This window comes from Mirounga leonina, unplaced genomic scaffold, assembly GCF_011800145.1.
Source record: "Mirounga leonina isolate KUSES-001 unplaced genomic scaffold, KU_Mleo_1.0 Mir_82, whole genome shotgun sequence".
Classification (NCBI taxonomy): domain Eukaryota; kingdom Metazoa; phylum Chordata; class Mammalia; order Carnivora; family Phocidae; genus Mirounga; species Mirounga leonina.
The window spans coordinates 59146507-59164092 of NW_023270825.1; the positions used below are offsets into that span (position 1 = coordinate 59146507).

Genomic DNA, 17586 nt, shown 5'->3' on the forward strand with positions numbered 1-17586 from the left:
AAACATCATGATCAAGGAGAATTGTTTCCCAAATTACAGAGTACAGAAAGAGAGGAGAGAAATGTATTTGGGGCACATTACATGAAGTCTGATGACATTTGCCTCCATAGAAATTTATTTGCAGAGAAAATTATATGAAATGTTACCTCATGAAAGGAACCTACAAAATCTTCATCAGATGTCAAAGGAAGGAAAAAGCAGCTCTCTTTCTTCGTGAAAGGAGAAAGGTTGAAGACAGTCTTGCTTTAAGTCAGGACGGACTACATGACCTCATTGGGTCCTTCTCTGTTTTACCATGGCACCTTCATCATCAGTGAGGGTTTAGAAACTCCATGAAACAATGGAGATACACAAGAGTATATGCTCAAGTTAAAGATGAGAAGGGGGTGTCTTTTACAAGTGGGTTAGAAAACTGGCATTCACTGGGAAAGCAGTTCACAGAGAAAACATAGGAGACCAGAGATTTGGGGTCTCTCTGCCTATAATTTTGAATCACTGCCATAAAAAAGTCTATTGATGTCTGGGGAAACTGAAAATGGTCATGGTAAATGGAAGCTGTATGGTTCATTTACTGCTCTAAAGGATTCCATCAGCTCTTCTGTAGGTTATTATAGTTGCATTTGAAAATATGAATGTTCAAGTAAGGCCCACTAAGCAACTACCTGAGACCAGATTAAAAACTGTGTTCGTTGGTTTATCATTTTTCTAAAATGCTGGTTAATATCATGATTTACTAAAGAAATTTGAGTCAATTAAAGGGTTTGTTGCAAGACATTGTTATAAATCTCTGGGTTTGGTTTTGTTTCACAGTTTTTCACCTTTGAGCAGTACAAGAAATTGCTAGGATATGTGTCACTGTCGCCAGCTTTGGTAAGTGAGAGTATTTATTATACTTAAGTGTGTGAGTTATTTCATAAACCAAAATCTGGAAACAAAAACCCTTTTGATTCCCCAAGTCCAACTACTAAAATATGAATTCGAGTTATTCAATGTTCAGCTACTTGTTGAAAGCCATCTTCCTAATAACTCACAATTTGGCTATTTTATAGCTCCCAGTGATGAATTTATGATAACAGTGATATGTGTGGAAAGACCCATATGAGATATGGTCAAGAATATAAAATAAAGAGTACATTTGTCAAAGATTCTGTGAAAGCCAAAGCATGCATGTGTTTACATACTACGTACTGTGCATATCTGTTTATGCAAAAGTCAGTATGCCTAAAACATTTCCTAACAGGTCACTTTTCCAGCTTTTGCTCCAGCTGTAGGAAATGCAGGACTTCAGGTCACCCTGTAGGCAGATGCAGACTGAAGGACCTTTAGTGGTTGCGGAGAACAGCGATGCTACAATGACACATCTCAGCTGTTACATGGAAATCGCATGGTGATGTGAACATTGCTCAGTGCCTCTCCTCTCCTTCTTGGTGACTGCTGCTTTTCATAAGATAAATTAGAGTGGCCAGATGGCTTCTACAAGTATGTGTGCAGCAAGAGCCCGAGAGAGAGAAAGTGCACTGATTTCTCCCTCCAAATCTGAAAAACAAAACAAAGCAAAACAAATGATACATTGGCCCTCCAACTGACAGTGGGCCTCCCAGCCCCTAGAAATGTCCTCCGGTTTACCTGCTGCAATGGGCCTCAAAACTCAACCAGAGAGGCAGTGTTCTGAGCTTCAGCTCTTCCGTTACTTAACTTTTAAAGGTTTACTTCAGAATATTTACTCTGCCCAATAGACTGTCCAAGAAGAAATATCTGTTATTTTTTAAACCGTACATGCCCCTTCTCTAGGAAGGATCCTGTTAAGAAACTTCTCGCCCAGACTCCTGCCTAAACAAGGTGACTGCAAAATAGCTTTGTATGGTAGAAGTGGCAGCATGAGTCCTAATATTAGCTCAGATTATTATTTTTTTTTTTTTAAGATTTTATTTATTTGTTTGAGAGAGAGAGAATGAGAGACAGAGAGCATGAGAGGGAGGAGGGTCAGAGGGAGAAGCAGACTCCCTGCCGAGCAGGGAACCCGATGCGGGACTCGATCCCGGGACTCCAGGATCATGACCTGAGCCGAAGGCAGTCGCCCAACCAACTGAGCCACCCAGGCGCCCTCAGATTATTTTTTTAATGCCTCGCTGTCTTAATGTCATTCTCAACTTTGAAAACATCTTGGTTAAGAGAGGATTAAAAACTTCCTAGCAAAAGACAATAAAATATGGTCTCCAGAGGGCCAGCTGGCTGTTCCTGTGTCGAGCATTGGTACCATGTGAGAGGCTGCAGGCTTTTGGGCTCGTGAGAATTAAAACAGAAAAGCATTTGGCCACTCCAGCTACTCTAACTGAATGCATGCAAACTGCAGACAGTTGTTCTCTTTCCTTGAATTCATTTATTCCAGTTTCTTTTTGATACAGCTAGACACTTAAACAGCCCTTAAATGTCCCCTGGTTCTCGCACATGAAAAGCCTAGGAGGCTGGGAACCCCACTGTTACCGCTGGTCTCTGGAATCATCTAAGTAACGTGATCTGCTGATAGCTGATCAATTCTTTTGACAAGGGACTGCTGAACACTAGTTCTGACAGCAAATGTAGCTGAGTTTTATAGAAGAACAAAAAAGTGAATTATTTGGAAGATTGCATACAGTAAGTAATAAAAACCTGAACATCTGGATTTTAGCTTTCCCATCAGAAGAGTTTGGGACGTGTGTGTGTGTGTGTGTGTGCACACACACATGTTTTGGCTTCCATGATGGAAGTCTGAGACAAATGAATGGAATATTTGGTCTGTTACCCTATGCAAATGTGTTTAAAATCGTAATGAAGGGGCGTGAAAGGAAAACATGATGAATTATTCCCTCTCCTTGAATCCGTATACGATCCCATTCTTCCTCTGCATTTTTATGTGCAACAGGACCAATGGTTTTTGTAAAGCACTTTAAAAAGGCCTTCACACGTTGTTTTGATCCTCATATGAGGTAGGGAGATTAGATGTCATTGTTCCATTTTACAGATGAGGAAACTATGGCTTATAAAAGGCTGAGTGATTTAGACACAGAGTTGCAGCTCGCACATGTGGTGCCTTTGTGTGAATTATGCAAAGTTGCCCTTTCCCCTGGGGGATGCCTCTCCAGGGCTCCAGCTTGGCAAGTGCGGTGCAGGCGGGATCTCAGCCTACACACACACACACACACACCTTTTTCTGTGCACAAACTAATGCATATGGCAGCCCTGGTCACACAGCCCAGAAGTGGCAGAACCAGGACCTGAATCCAGACTTCCCTCTAGATCCTCCCTTGTTCTACCTTGCCTTTTCTTCCAAGGTTAGGGAATATTCCTTTCTCTTTTCTCTTTTAGTCTACTTTGAAGAAATTAGAGACTCCTAGTAAGAGTTACCTGCTCTTTATTCTTCATTGGCTTTTTTCTTCTTTTGGCTGTATATAGCGTTCCCTCTTCTCCTGAATTACAGCTTTAGCACTAAAGAACTATTTTTTTCCAACATCTGTTTTGGAAATTTGAGGCTTTGTTTCATTTTGTTTCTCTGGTATGTGTGTGTGTGTGTGTGTGTGTCTTAATTGTTGTGGTTATTTTTGATACAGGTTTTCTGGAAAACCCTTAAACATTCTACTTTGAGGAAAAGTCGAGAAAGTTATAGTTCCTTATTGCAGAAGCTCTTAACTGAGAGCAAATCAGAACCTGACATCATCTTTTGAGAGATGTTCTAGATTTTGGCTGAGCCCTTCAGAACAACCTCGCCATTTCTGATCTCAACTTTTATTCCTCATTTTCTACGTCTAGAAGAATAGGGCAGTTATCAGGGTTTTTTTTAAATAGGGAAAGGATGAATAAAAAATTTTTTTTTGTTTGTCAATTGTCTAGAATAGTGACTCTAACATCAGGGCTATACATTTGAGTGTTTTCAGCTGCACTGTTTTGTTATCTGAAATTTGGCTTTTTATAAACATTTTATTTTTGGTTCTTCTTGAATTTTTTGAAATGCTCAATAATGATTTAAGTAGATGTTTTAAAAACGAGCCTCGCCTTTTATAAGTCAGACTCTTTTAATTGTTACATGTGCAGATGTTTTAGTATCCACCCTAAATCACTAAAACAACCTTTCTTTTCATTAAAGGAACAAGTCATTGTTGATGGGGCTTTGACATTTTATTTTGAATTTTTAGGATGTGGTTTGTGGCTTCTGTAATTTCTTCTTCATGAATTGTCAGCATCTAATCAAGAACGAAAGCTGTTTAGTAATGGTATATGGTACATTTATATACGTTTCTCCATTCTCCACATAACATTCAGCTGCAGAGTGTAATGAGTAGGATGTTTAACTCAGTATACGTAACTTGTTTTAAATTATTGATTGATTGAACTTTTCTAGACGTTTGCCATTGCTGGATTAGGATCTGGACTAACAGAAGCTATCGTGGTTAACCCTTTTGAGGTAGTAAAAGTTGGCTTGCAAGCAAATCGGAACAAATTTACAGAGGTAATCATTTAATGTTTTCCTATTGGTGAGGGAATGTAAACGAATTGTTTTCAATATGTATATGCTATATATATATATAATTATGAACCCGGCTCTTAGTCATTTGTTAAAACCATAGCAAATTATTTTTAAGGAAGTAGCATAAGAAAAAGTCAAGTTTCTTCCACAAGGGAAGTGTGAACAAAAATGTTCTGAAGTCTGATGGGCAAACACATGTTTACAAGTTTTTATTTTAGATTTGGAATGTAATCTATAAGGACTTATTTGGAAATGTTTCCCCTACTTTTGGCAAGACTTCTATTTCACATTACGCTAGAAGAAACTGAAGAAAAACCACAGAGGTGATAATATTGTGCTTTAAAAAAAAATATGAAGTCATTTTTTAAAATTGCCTTACTCCTTTCTCCACTCCACCCACCGCCCTCCCCCAAAGATTCTGATAATCTGTCAAGCTTGTCTTTTGGTTTAATCTGAATGAAGCGAGTTACTAAACCTGTGGAGACGTCACCACTTGGACAATGATGGGTCCTGACATTTAGTCACTGGTACATGATGTTCCATGAAGACAGCTGCCTTCACTTCCTCCCAGTTGCCTAATAATTCCCTTTAAACCACCAAGTCCAACTGTTCTTCTTTTATTCTTTTGGGTGCCAAACACCAGGTAAGGGAGAAAATAAGGAGATTGGCGTGCTAGGTCCTTCCTCCCTCAGCATTTTAATTCCACAACTGGGTAGCATGTGGTATAAATTGCTTTGGAGTATCTGCTGACCTGAAGTTCTCTGTAGAATAGTTCCCCTGCCTACTAGTTAGGCAGCTGCTAATGGGTGGAGACCCCCTCGCTCCCACCCCACTTCCTGCCTGCTGATACTGCTTGAGAGCTCCCTGGCAGCTTCTTGAGCAGGGGTGTAGGCAAGAAGAAGGGGGCCCGACTCACCTGTAGCTGCCAAGACCCAAGGAGGACAGGGTTGGGCTGCTTCAGCAGATGGTAGCCACTCAGATGAAGTCCATCCTAATTAAGGGAGAATTTTTTTTTTTTTAAGTTTCAAAAGGTTGCCTTAATTGCTGTGATATTCGGCACTTCAGTAAAAATTGAAAGGCCTTGCGTTGCCCTAGTCTCTGTTTTGTTTTCTATTTCCTTGAATGAAGGAAAAAGGTGGTGAGGAATAGGAAGAAAAGAGAAGAAACACTTTTCGAATGTCCTATTGAAATGGAGCAGCCCCCAGTGAAATCTGTTCAAGGAAATTTTGATTTATTAGACTGGGAGAGTTACTAACTAGAAGAAAATTGTGGCGCTCCTCCTCCTCCCTGGCCTCCTTTTCGTCCTTGGGAAGTTTGTCAAGGCAGCAAGGAGGGGGCAAAGGAAAACAGGTATTCAACTGCGGTCCTTTATCAAGGCAGCACGTAACCAGAGGGACGCAAATGGGACAAGGCACCAAGGAGCACTCATGGGAATGAGAATAGTGAGTCATCAGAGCACCCCTGCTCATGCCTAATGTTCTTTGTCTCTCCTCTGCCCTCAAGGACGTTCCACACTGAGGCCAAGTAAGAGCTGCTAATATGTTGCTTGCGTTAAGGCCTTGCTAGAACACAGGAAACACCCTTCCAGCTTAACACAAGAGTATGTGTACGTGGTCCCAGCTCACTGACAGGAGTGCGCTGTGTGTCAACTGTTTATGTATATGCAGGCAGGCAGTTTTTAAGTGCGGGGAGAACAGGCGCTTGTTGGGGTCATTTCCTTTGCAGAATCCACTGAACTGGACTCATTTTTAGGTATTAGACAGAACAAAAATTTTCGGTACCTTATAACCTTCAAACGAGTCAGATGTGGTCACGCATGTCAGCATTTATTTCTGACAACAATCAAGATTCAGTAGCTGAACTGAGGTGGTGCTTTATAAGCAATATTGATCAAGGGAAAAGGAGTTGGTGGTACATAGTCACCCAACATAAAGTAATGGAACTATGCTTTCTGAAAAAGAAAAAAAAAAAATCAGAGGAACAGATGACATGATGAGAATAGCAAATTTGGATCTAGTTCTTTAAAAATAACTGGTAGTCATTTTTGGCAACTGTAGCTATTTCCTATGTCTTTTGTCTAGGACCCACTAACTCCAAAGCCTTCTTCCATTGACTAGCACTTTCTTTTATCCAAAAAGGAGATACTTTTTGTTAATATGTGCCTGGGTTGGAGTAATCCAATTGTTAGGTGGGCTCACTTCAACATTTGTATGGCCAAGAATACTTATTACTTTCTTCACTCTGAGGCTTTGTCAGTTGTCAAGAAGTGTGTGCATTGGAGGTGATGGGTGGGGTGGGGAAGAGGAAGAGAAAGGAAGGAAGAACGGAGTTAATTTAATGATCAATGCATTTAAAGGTTATACTTTAAAAAAAGTTTTAGTCCAAGTATAAAAGTAACGCATATTTACATTAGAAAGCACAAAAAAATAATCTTTTATATAAATAAGTGTGTAAATGTATTAAAAATGATCTACACTCCAGAGCAGTGCTGGCTGATACCAATATAAGGTAAGCCACATTTTCTAGTACCTATATTTAAAAAGGCAAAGAGAAACATGAAATTAATACTGTATTTTATTTATTTATTTTTAATTATTTAACCCAATACATCCCAAATATTGTCATTTCAACATGTAGTCAGTATAAAAATTATATGAGATAGTTTACACCCTTTTCATATTTGGTCTTTCAATCTCATGTGTATTTTATGCTTACAAGCACACTTCAGTTTGAACTAGGACATTTCGAGTAGTCAATAGCCACGTATGGGTAGTGATCTCCTTATAGGACTGTGCAGGTCTGTCATGCAAAGGAATTCATACAAACTTCTAAATTGTGGTTACCTCTAGAAAGGAGTCTAGAAGAGGGGGAGTGGAAGGTAAGTGTTTAGGGGAAGGGCTTTGTGTAGTTGAATGTTTATCATGAGAATGTATTCAGCATTACCTGTGAACATTTACTTTAAAAAGTAACATTTTCAGGGCACCTGGGTGGCTCAGATGGTTAAGCGTCTGCCTTCAGCTCAGGTCATGATCCCAGGGTCCTGGGATCGAGCCCCACATCGGGCTCCCTGCTCAGCGGGGGGCCTGCTTCTGCCCTTCCCTCTGCTTCTCCCTCTACTCATATTCTCTCTCTCTCTCTGTATCTCTGTATCTCGAATGAATAAATTTAAAAAAAAAAACTTAAAAAAAAGTAACATTTTCATTGTAGAAAATTTAGGAAATCCACAACAGTATAAAGAGAAGTATGTAATCCCAAAGAAATGTTCTTTGGCTCTGCCAGGATTAAGCCTCCCTTTAGGGAGAAGTTTCTCAGCTGATTTGGGTAGGAATGACTTGCTGGCCCATCTTAAGGCTGAATGTTGCATAATTCAGTTTCTATTACTTCATTTATAGTAGCAGAAACCCCCCGTTTTTTCCTGCTCTATAATTTCTAAAAAACGTTTAAACCTTACATGCGAACTATCAAAGAACATATATACACAGAGCTGTCTAGAACAGGAAAGCCACGGGTGAACAGACAAATCTGACCCAGGGTTGGAGAGAGATACACCCATCATGCTCTTTACCATTTCCTAACATGGCCTTGAACAAGTTTCATGCAGTTCCCTCGGTGATAAAATGATGGCGATCAGTCCAGCTGTCTTACAGCAAGGCATTTCCGTGAAGTGGCTGGAAGCACAAGCTCTAGAGGGCCATCTCTGTCCCTGACCATGTGACAAGTTCATGTTTCCCACTCTATGGTCGTTTCCAATTTTGTCAGAGAAGAATAATAGAAATAGGGTTGAGATGTGTATGCAAAGCTGTCAATGCAGCCTGTCAGGTAGTGATGGTTTAATGTGTCAGTAGGTGTTACTACACGTTTTTATGAGAATTTAAATATGATAATATATGCAAAGATCTTAACACAGAACCTGGCACATGGTAGGCAGTCAACCAACGATAACTATTTCAAGATGCAAGTTGATCTCATAAACGCTTAAGTTTACCTAAAGACATTTATCTTGCGAGAGTACCCCAATTAATGCTGAGCAGTCACAGCTGACTCCAGCCGTGGGCACGTAGACAGCGTACTGGGTGTGGTTTGCTCCCTCGGTCCACGTTAGGCAGTGCTCAGCTGCCAATACAATCCATTCAGCCAGAACTCTTTATCAAGGCCTAAGGGCTGGGAGCCTAGTTACAGTGCCTACTGACAAGGTCTTTAAACGCAGATGCAGATGTACTATCATGAACAGAAGTAGCTGGATCTCCGTTTGCTGTCAAGAGCTAGCAGATCGCAGCAGAAGCTAGAGATCGACACAAAAGACATTTGAAGCCGCTTTGGAGAGAATTCCAGCACAATCAAGACAGGCTTCCTCTGGGATAATTGTACAAAATTAACGTGTATTTTGTTTTGAGGGGAGGGGGAGGAGGAGAGGGAGAGAGAGAATCTTAAGCGGGCTCCACGCCCAGCACGGAGCCCAACGCAGGGCTCGATCTCACGGCCCTGTCTGTGATCATGACCTGAAGCCGAAATCGAGAGTCGGACACTTCACCGACTGAGCCCCCCAGGCGCCCCAAATATGCATTCTTGATCAAGCCCACTTAATCACTTCACATGGAATTTTTGAACTAAGCTGATTTTCAGCCTTTTCGGTTAATTATAGCTCAAGTTGTGGTGGAACACTCAGTGGATGGGCTGCAGGCAGAATGGCCACGTGGCTTGCCAACACCTTTAAGAAAAGCAGAGCAGTTTCCCATATTTTGCCTATTTTGCAGCGAGGTAACTCTTGTTGTCCCCGCCAGTAGTGTGTGTTTCTCAGGCAGCCTGTCTACTATTCAGCCCCTCTCTTCTCCTATCTTAGATACCAACCGCTACAGATTCCTACACAGGCATTGTGGCTTTTCCTATTTCCCCAGCCAGAGGAGGCAAGTCAACATGGTCCTTTAAAGATGAACATCTCCCAAGAAGTTGCTGCTGCTGAGAGAAGCTCTGCAATGGAGGACAGCTGAGGGCAACCACAGTGAATGTTAATCTTAATAATCCACTTAACGTGGGGCGCCCGGGAGGCTCAGTTGGTTTAGCGCCCGACTCTTGATTTCGGCTCAGGTCGTGATCTCAGGTCCTGGGATTGAGCCCCGAGCTGGGCTCCACGCTCAGCAGGGAGTCTGCTTCAGGAGTCTCTCTCTCTCTCCCCCTCTGCCCCTCCCCCCACGCGCTCTCGCTCTTTGAAATAAATAAATAATCTTTTAAAAAAATACTACACTTAACGCTCTCTGAAATAAATAATCTTTAAAAAAAATACTACACTTAACGTCTTGTAGACAGTGATAGGGTGGGAAAGATGAAGGGCGGGGCCTGCCGCAGTCTCAGGGAACACAGAGCAAAGTCTAGAAGGAGGTTGAGGGAAGTGTAGGCAGATATCCCCCTCAGTCCTGTGGGAAGGGCATTGCTGGCAGAGGCCCAGAATGGGGCCCCCTGAAGAATGGGTTCCTGAACGGGGCGCCCCTCTGGCTGGGGTCCAGGAGCAGGACTGGCTGAGAGCAGAGGCCGCGTCTGTGATATTCTTGGAGCCCTAAGTGCTTTTCCCATGCGGATTTCCAGGAACGGCAGGTGACTTGCTGGCTCCGGCTGCAAGGGTTCTCCCCTCTGTGATCTAGGCTTGATTCTCTAGCCAGTCAGAACTATGTTCCCCATAAAATATGCTTTCCTGCTCAGTTTAGCCATAAACTCTTCTAAAAATACAAAGAAACTGTGGTTCCTTTGGTTCCTGATACTTCCCTCATCCCCTTTCCAGCTTCTGTGTCAAGGATTTCAGTAGGTGTGCTTGTCTTGCCTCTACTTTTTAAATTACCAGCATATCAGTCAAAGACTATAATCCTTGCCACACTTCCTCCAGTTCCAATACCAGAATCTTGGCCAGCATCTTAAAATTCACAGTGAATAAAGAAAACCGGTCTCTAATTTAAATATGCTTGACCTTCTGTGGGGAGCAAAGTAATCACAGCTTTGTCATGCTCTGGTTTGGTTCAGTGGGTATAAAAACATGTTCAAATAAAATCGGGCTAGACCCAAATCTCCCCCCGTCCTTCAAACTAAACCCGAGCAAAGTGTTGTTCTGGTTTGTAGTCTCTTTGGCTTAGGACTAGGCTTGCCCGAGGATTTTTCTACTGGAGATGATTCCATATCCAATCTTCTGAAAGTGTGACTTTATAGCTTGTTGTCCTTATAGGACCTTTCTCCCCTCTAACTGGGTGCATCGTTTTTTAATCTATATATTTATAAGACCTAGAAGTCCCCTATCACTTGTGCTAAGCCAACTGGTGCTTGGCTGGCATGCTCTCTGCAAGCCTGGAAAATGTGAATTTCCTCCCAGGAGCAAAATCTTGGATGAATTGTTTCCCAGTTTTTCTCTCCACTTTGAAATCTACTTCAAAGTTATTATTTGGCTAATGGGTTATGTTTTCCTTCCCTTGAGGTCTATAGGATTTGTCTCTGATGTGTGGATGGGGGACAGGTTTTCCTTCTACTCATTTTTATCTACATTACATATGAACATAATCATTCTCACCCCCAAATATGAAACTAAGGCTTAAGTGAATTGCAAAAGCCTGTTCCCCTCTATTTAGTCTTTAAAGATGTTCAACCCAAGAAAAGAATAATTAGTCTTCTACCTTTATGATTTGATTGAAATTTTAAGGTGCAATGAACAGATAGCAAATGTGTCATTGATGGTAGACTCTTTGAAGATAGGGATTTTTTTAAAAATTAATTCAGGGTTTGATTCTGGTTTTGGATAAACACCACTAGATATAATTCTACACACTTTCTTCTGGGAGCTTGGTAATCTAATAGAGATCAATTAGATCATATATGAGATCACCAAGCTTAGTGATTATTTTCTCCATAGGCAATTGACAAATGTTTAAACTTATAGTATGTGGAGTCAACATAAAGTAAATAGAAGGACCGCATTTTGTGATGAATCTCTTTCAAGAAAGAGGGAAGTTGAGTTAGAGAGCGAGCGTGTGGCTCTGTTTACGGATAGTGTGAGAAGCTAGCTTCAAGGGCATGTCAACGTTTGTGTTGAGGTACTGAGTTAAGTTCAGATTTTTCCTGCATTGCCATGTGAAACACTGCCTGGAAACTGTTCAGTACCTAAATTATGGCTTTCCAGTCTATGATGCTTGTGGGCAGAAAAGTGAATTATGTCTATGAATGCATTCCTATAGTTATCTTTCAACAATAGCTAAGGCAGCAGCCAAGTTGTGTCTCTATTATCATTTACAGAAATAGACTTCAGTCTTCCATTCAGCTGTGCCAGGAATTCTAGAGTTTTGCTTGCAGATGGAGACTTTGAAGTAATGATAATAGCTACCATTTACAGAACATCTACTATATGCCAGATACTGTGTAAGATGCCTTACATGTTTTTTCCTTTATTTGATTTTCTCAATTTATACAATTTTTCAAATAGTAAAAGTATTACAGTGTTTCCCCCCCACACACACAAATCAAGCAATACAAAGCTATATAAAGAAAAAACAGTTGATTTTCACCAACACTCCCCTCTCACCCCAGTGCCTTGGTAACTGCTTATGCATCCTTCCACTTTTTCCAATGCCCACACATACTTGGTATTTCAAGTTCCGCCCCCCCCCACCCCCGCCACCCCGTATGGTAGGTGGCTTTCTCCCGGTTTTATAGATAGGGAAAATAACGCCTAATGAAAGTGGCAGCTCTTAGGAACCGAACGTTAACATCGAGTTCTCTTTCTAGGCAACCGCACTGCTTTTATTGGGATCGAGAAATGTGGGTGATCGTGAAACTTAAGGGAAAGTCAGGAGTGTTTCTGGAACCAGGAAAAAGCAAAGGCTCCCTCCGCGCTGCCAGGTGTTTCCGAGCGGTCACCGCCGCGCGGGCCCCTTCTTGCCTCCTGCGCGGCCGGCGGGGGCAGGGCGAGGCACCTCGGCGCCTCATCACCCGCAAGGCCCGCGCGTTCCTCCGGGGACGCTGACCCCGCCGAAACTTGGGGTAGAGGAGCTGTGTGGCGCAGCGTCTGGGAAGGTTCGTTTATGGCAAATTACCATCCACTCACAGGTTGTTTAAAAAATAGACCCGTTCATCAAACATAAACTCCAGATAGAGCATAATTGTATTTGGCGTGTCTTTTTGTCCATAATCTTGCCCTTTTAGAATAAGCTATAATGATGAATTAGTGAAATATCTCAGCGAAAGCAAAGTGTAACTGTGGGATTTTTGAGCCCAATTCCTCTTCTTTCACTTACATTTTGTTCTCAAATAAAAGGAAGGGGTTTTTTTCTTTTTTCTTTTTTTTCCCCCAAATTTATGAAAATGCTGCAAGAATTTATTTGAGTAATGAAAAACATAAGTGATCTTCTATCTCCTGAGGAACCAGGGTATTTTCCTGCCTAAATGCAGCAACTGGATCTCCTCTTTTTTAACAAAGCAGTATTTTTCTGAAGGCCCAGATATGGACACTCACTCCATTGTGCAAAGGTCTCATCCGGTTTGCTTTCCAGCCATGTGATGAAATTCTATGCAACACCCTCGTCCATTGGCTCTAAAACATGACAGAATTCACCTTGCCCTGGGAAGCAAGTAAAGGAACGCATGTGGAGTGTGCTGCCTTTTGACATGGTGTGCCTAGAGCTCTTCTCTGGCTTCGGGGATGGAGGAAATTCATGGACACACACACCCCGTGTCTCTACCTATTGGCCATACTCTGATAGCTATTTACTCAGAGAACAATGCCTGCTGCCTACACCTCAGTCTGTGGTCTCACAAGCTAATCAGAGCCAGCTATGGTCAGTAGTTGGATGGAAGAACTCCAAACAAAATAGCTCAGGCTGCCGTAAGTCATCTCCGTGATTTGTTGGTAATCCTGGACTCTCCGTGAGTAAGGAATCAGCGCCCTGGAGTGGCGCAAAGAATCTTCTCTTTAATTAAGCCTCTTAAGGACTTTTAAAACAGAAATTTGATTCCGTATTTCATAACCATTGTGGAAGATTCTCATGGGTGGATCTAAAAATTATCGGCCTATCTCCCCGAATAAAAACCAAAGCAAAAGTATTTAAATTTCTAGAATATGAGCAAAGTCCTGCATGAGACATTTAGCACAGCACGTGGCACCTACTAGGCACACAACAGGTATTTGTTGAAGAAATGAATGCATGAAAGAACAGAGAGTTCCCAGAAGTAGCAGTGGGCCATAGCTAAAATGAAACCTAAAGACTTTGAGTTACGTCAAATGGAAATACTCTGGCAGGTACCAGTGAACTGAGCATTTCGATAAACCAGTGTGGAGAGCAGTGTGATATTACAGTATAAGCTACATTCCAATCCATTTATGCTCCCCCACTTGCATTCTGGTGCAGTCGATGAAGAGTACATCTAGGAAAGTTTTATCATGCAATTTGGCCCACAACTGGTAACCAGATATGAAAATTGCAGTGAATCTAAATGTTGGAAGGAAACTGAACTGGTAGGTGACCTGCTGGGTTGGATAGTATTGGAATCATTTGGCTGATGATGCTAATCAGTCACCATTTTTGTTTTGAAATGGAAGCCCAGTAATCAAATAAGTTTAGTAAAATTCCTTGTGTTTACAGAGATCTAGTCAAAATGGTTCTGTATTTTCCTATTTAAGCATCTCAGTGGAAGTCATGTTTTGCCTTTCTAATTAAATATTTGCTTACATGTGTGTGACACAATGTTGCTGAATGAAGCAAAAAGCACACTTCTCTTTATGGGGAATTAGAGAAGAACTCAGGTTTTTCTCTATCACAAGGCCCCAAGAAAAATATATTTGGGTTATGATGTATCTGTTACCTGTATCAGTTGGATTATTAAACTCTGAAACTCTTACCACATATGTAGAACAAGAATAAGCCCACAGAATGAGAACCACACCGGATGCAGAATCCTGCTTAAGCTATTTACCAGCATTTTTACTTTAGGCCTGCTACTTAACAGTCCTTGGTTTTCTCACCTGCAAAATAAGGAAAATATGCCTGCTGCCCACCTTACAGGATTGAGAAAAGCAATCAGATATGTTACAATGTCAAACCCATGCAGAGGATAAAAGTATGGACTTGGAGCGGGAGAGGCCTCAGTTTGAGCTTGGGCACTACCTCTGTGATCTTGAGCAAGTAACACAACCTTAGTTTCCCCATCCATCAAATGGAAATCTCACACCCTTGTTGAGAGGATAAATCACGTGATATGTGTAAACTGCCAGACAGATGTGATAATGGCTCACATTGATGAGCACTCACTGTGTTCCAGGTACCTGGTAACACACACAGTTGTGCTCTCCAGGCTATAAGCTGTGTGAGGTGGAGGCCCAATTGGTGACTTTTTTGTTCCCAAACTTTGCTCCCATGCGGCCTTGCTTCTAGAGCCCACAGACACCCAGTGGAGAATTCTTACCGAGGATGTTAATTCTAAGGGATAGGGAAGAGGCCATTTTACAGGATCTACTGCTCTAGAGAAGAAAGGCCCTGGGGTGAGGAAGCTCCCTGGAGGAGCTCTCTAGCCCAGAGACTGGATTTGATTAGGCCTCAGACTAAGTAGACCTTTTTGTCTTGCGTGATGCATTTCTGGTGGACACAAGGGTCCAGAGCTCTGGGAAAAGGAAAGGACAGACAGGGGAATGAAAAGGAAGAGGCTAGTTATACATGCCCTTCGTGTCCCTCAAATCAGCCTCTGCCCTTTTTAATGCCATTGCCTTCAGCTAACAAAGAAATTACCTGTTATTTTATTATTTGAACTATTTTTATTATTATCAGCACTATTGCCGTTATTATTATCAGCTAATATGTAGTGAATGCTTACAGAGGACAAAAATCCATTGACTTAGTTACCATCACAGCAATCCTACAAGGAAGATTCTCTTTTTCTCTTATTATTCTTATTTTACATATAAGTAAAGTGGGGATAAATCAGAGTGGATAAAATCCTTTCCCAGGCTAGCAGGTGGGATTGCTGAGACTCAAACCTGGAGCAGTCTGGCTCCAACCCCCTATTTTTTTTTTTTTTTTTTTTAGTGTTCAACGATTCATTAGTTGTGTATGGCACCCAGTACTCATCACAAAACATTGCCCTCCTTAATACCGGTCATCCAGCTACCTCATCCCCCCATCCCCCCACCCCCCTCCCTTCTGTAACCCTCAGTTTGTTTCCCAGAGTCCAGAGTCTCTCATGGTTTTTCTCCCTCTCTGATTTCTTCCCATTCCATTTTCCCTCCCTTCCCCTGTGGTCCTCCACGCTATTCCTTATGTTCCACATATAAAGAAGATGTGGTCATATATACAATGGACTATTACTCAGCCATCAGAAAGGATGAATACCCACCATTTGCATCAACATGGATGGAACTGGAGGGGATGATGCTAAGTGAAATAAATCAAGCAGAGAAAGACAACCAGCTATTTCTAACTACTGTGCTACTCTCTGATTTTACTTAATGACTCATAACTAGAGTTCAAGCTCACCCAGGCACTTGAGTTCAAAATCTGCCCTCTGGCTGCCTTCCTCCGAGCAGGGGAGCAGAGCCTAGGCAGTTTGCTCAGCACTTCCAGAGTCTTTCCAACAGAAATGAACTTCTGCTCAACTTATCCTCAAGTCTATTTTGAAAACCAAAATAATTTGTGTTGATAGTCAATGTGCCAGAACACAAACAAAAAAAGCCCCATTTTGTAGAGCAGAGAGTGAACTTTAACCTTCTGAGAATTTTTGGTTTTCCTATATGAAATGTTTTTTTATTATTTTAAGATATATTCTCATGTGTTTTTTTTCTGTTACAAAAAAAGGTTTCCTTAAAAGCTTAATGCAATGTATTGTAATTAATCTTCTTAAGTGAAAAGATGAAGTTGAGTGTAGTATTGTAGTTAAGAGTTTTTAAAACATTTATCAGCAAAAACTATAGGATTTACTATATAAACAAGGTCATTTAAATGTATCATGTTAATTACATAGCTATAAATACAAGTTGGATGAAAAGGCTTGATTGGATTTGTTCTCTGTTCTGCTGATACAACCTTAATTGCACGTGATAAGAAAACACTTTTAGTCAGAAAGCACATCAGACTGCAGACCACTCCAGCAACCTGCTCCAGGGAAAAATCAAACAAATGCCACGTCAGTGCTTGCCTCATGGGAAAAAAAAAAATTTAAATACTGAGCATTTTCCCTTATTTCCTATTCAGTCAAAATTTAACAAGTAGAGATATCCCTTGTACTGTATCTCCGAAAGGACGCAATCATTCAGCTTTTTATTGAAGCCCACGTGAATTGTTGTTCTTGTAAACTCTAGTAAGCTCTGTAGCATGTTCCAAAAGTAGCGATAGACTGGAGTCCAGCAGTCAGGGTATTTCAAGTTTGGGTCGTCAACTGGAGGGCTGGAAAGAAGTAAATTAAAGGTAACCCACGGGACGCCTGGGTGGCTCAGTTGGTTAAGCGACTGCCTTCGGCTCAGGTCATGATCCTGGAGTCCCTGGATCGAGTCCCGCATCGGGCTCCCTGCTCGGCGGGGAGTCTGCTTCTCCCCCTGACCCTCCCCACTCTCATGCTCTCTCTATCTCATTCTCTCTCTCAAATAAGTAAATAAAATCTTTTAAAAAAATTTTTTTAAAGTAACCCACGACTCCCAGTGCCACTGATTTGTCATTTATCACAACGAGTGATACACACATTAATTGTACACCCTCTTGAGGAAGTCTACAGACAACTATCCACACCCGATTTCTTTTTTTTTTTTTTAAGGATTTTATTTATTTGACAGAGAGAGAGCACAAGTAGGCAGAGAGGCAGGCAGAGGGAGAGGAGAAGCAGGCTTTCCACTGAGCAGGGAGCCCGACGTGGGGCTCGATCCCAGAACCCTGGGATCATGACCTGAGTTGAAAGGCAGATGCTTAACCGACTGAGTCACCCAGGTGTCTTTTTTTTTTTTTAAGATTTTATTTATCCACACCCAATTTCTAACCTAGTGCCAGTTTAACTCTTGAGGCAGTGAAATCAAGACTACTTGTAACATTCACTTCAGAAAAACATAATTAGAAAAGTAGCTATGCTGGATTCAGGAACCA

The 17586-nt window shown here is 41.5% G+C and overlaps 1 protein-coding gene across 3 annotated transcripts in view; it reads left to right on the plus strand.

The window, feature by feature from the left end:
* SLC25A21 (solute carrier family 25 member 21) overlaps window positions 1-17586 on the plus strand; it is a 483415-nt gene that overhangs the window by 437593 nt on the left and 28236 nt on the right. For all 3 annotated transcript variants that reach the window (XM_034992345.1, XM_034992344.1, XM_034992346.1), the window contains exons 5-6: window positions 811-870; window positions 4376-4483. In XM_034992345.1, coding sequence (XP_034848236.1) covers window positions 811-870; window positions 4376-4483 — 168 coding nt within the window. The remainder of the gene's footprint in view (window positions 1-810; window positions 871-4375; window positions 4484-17586) is intronic.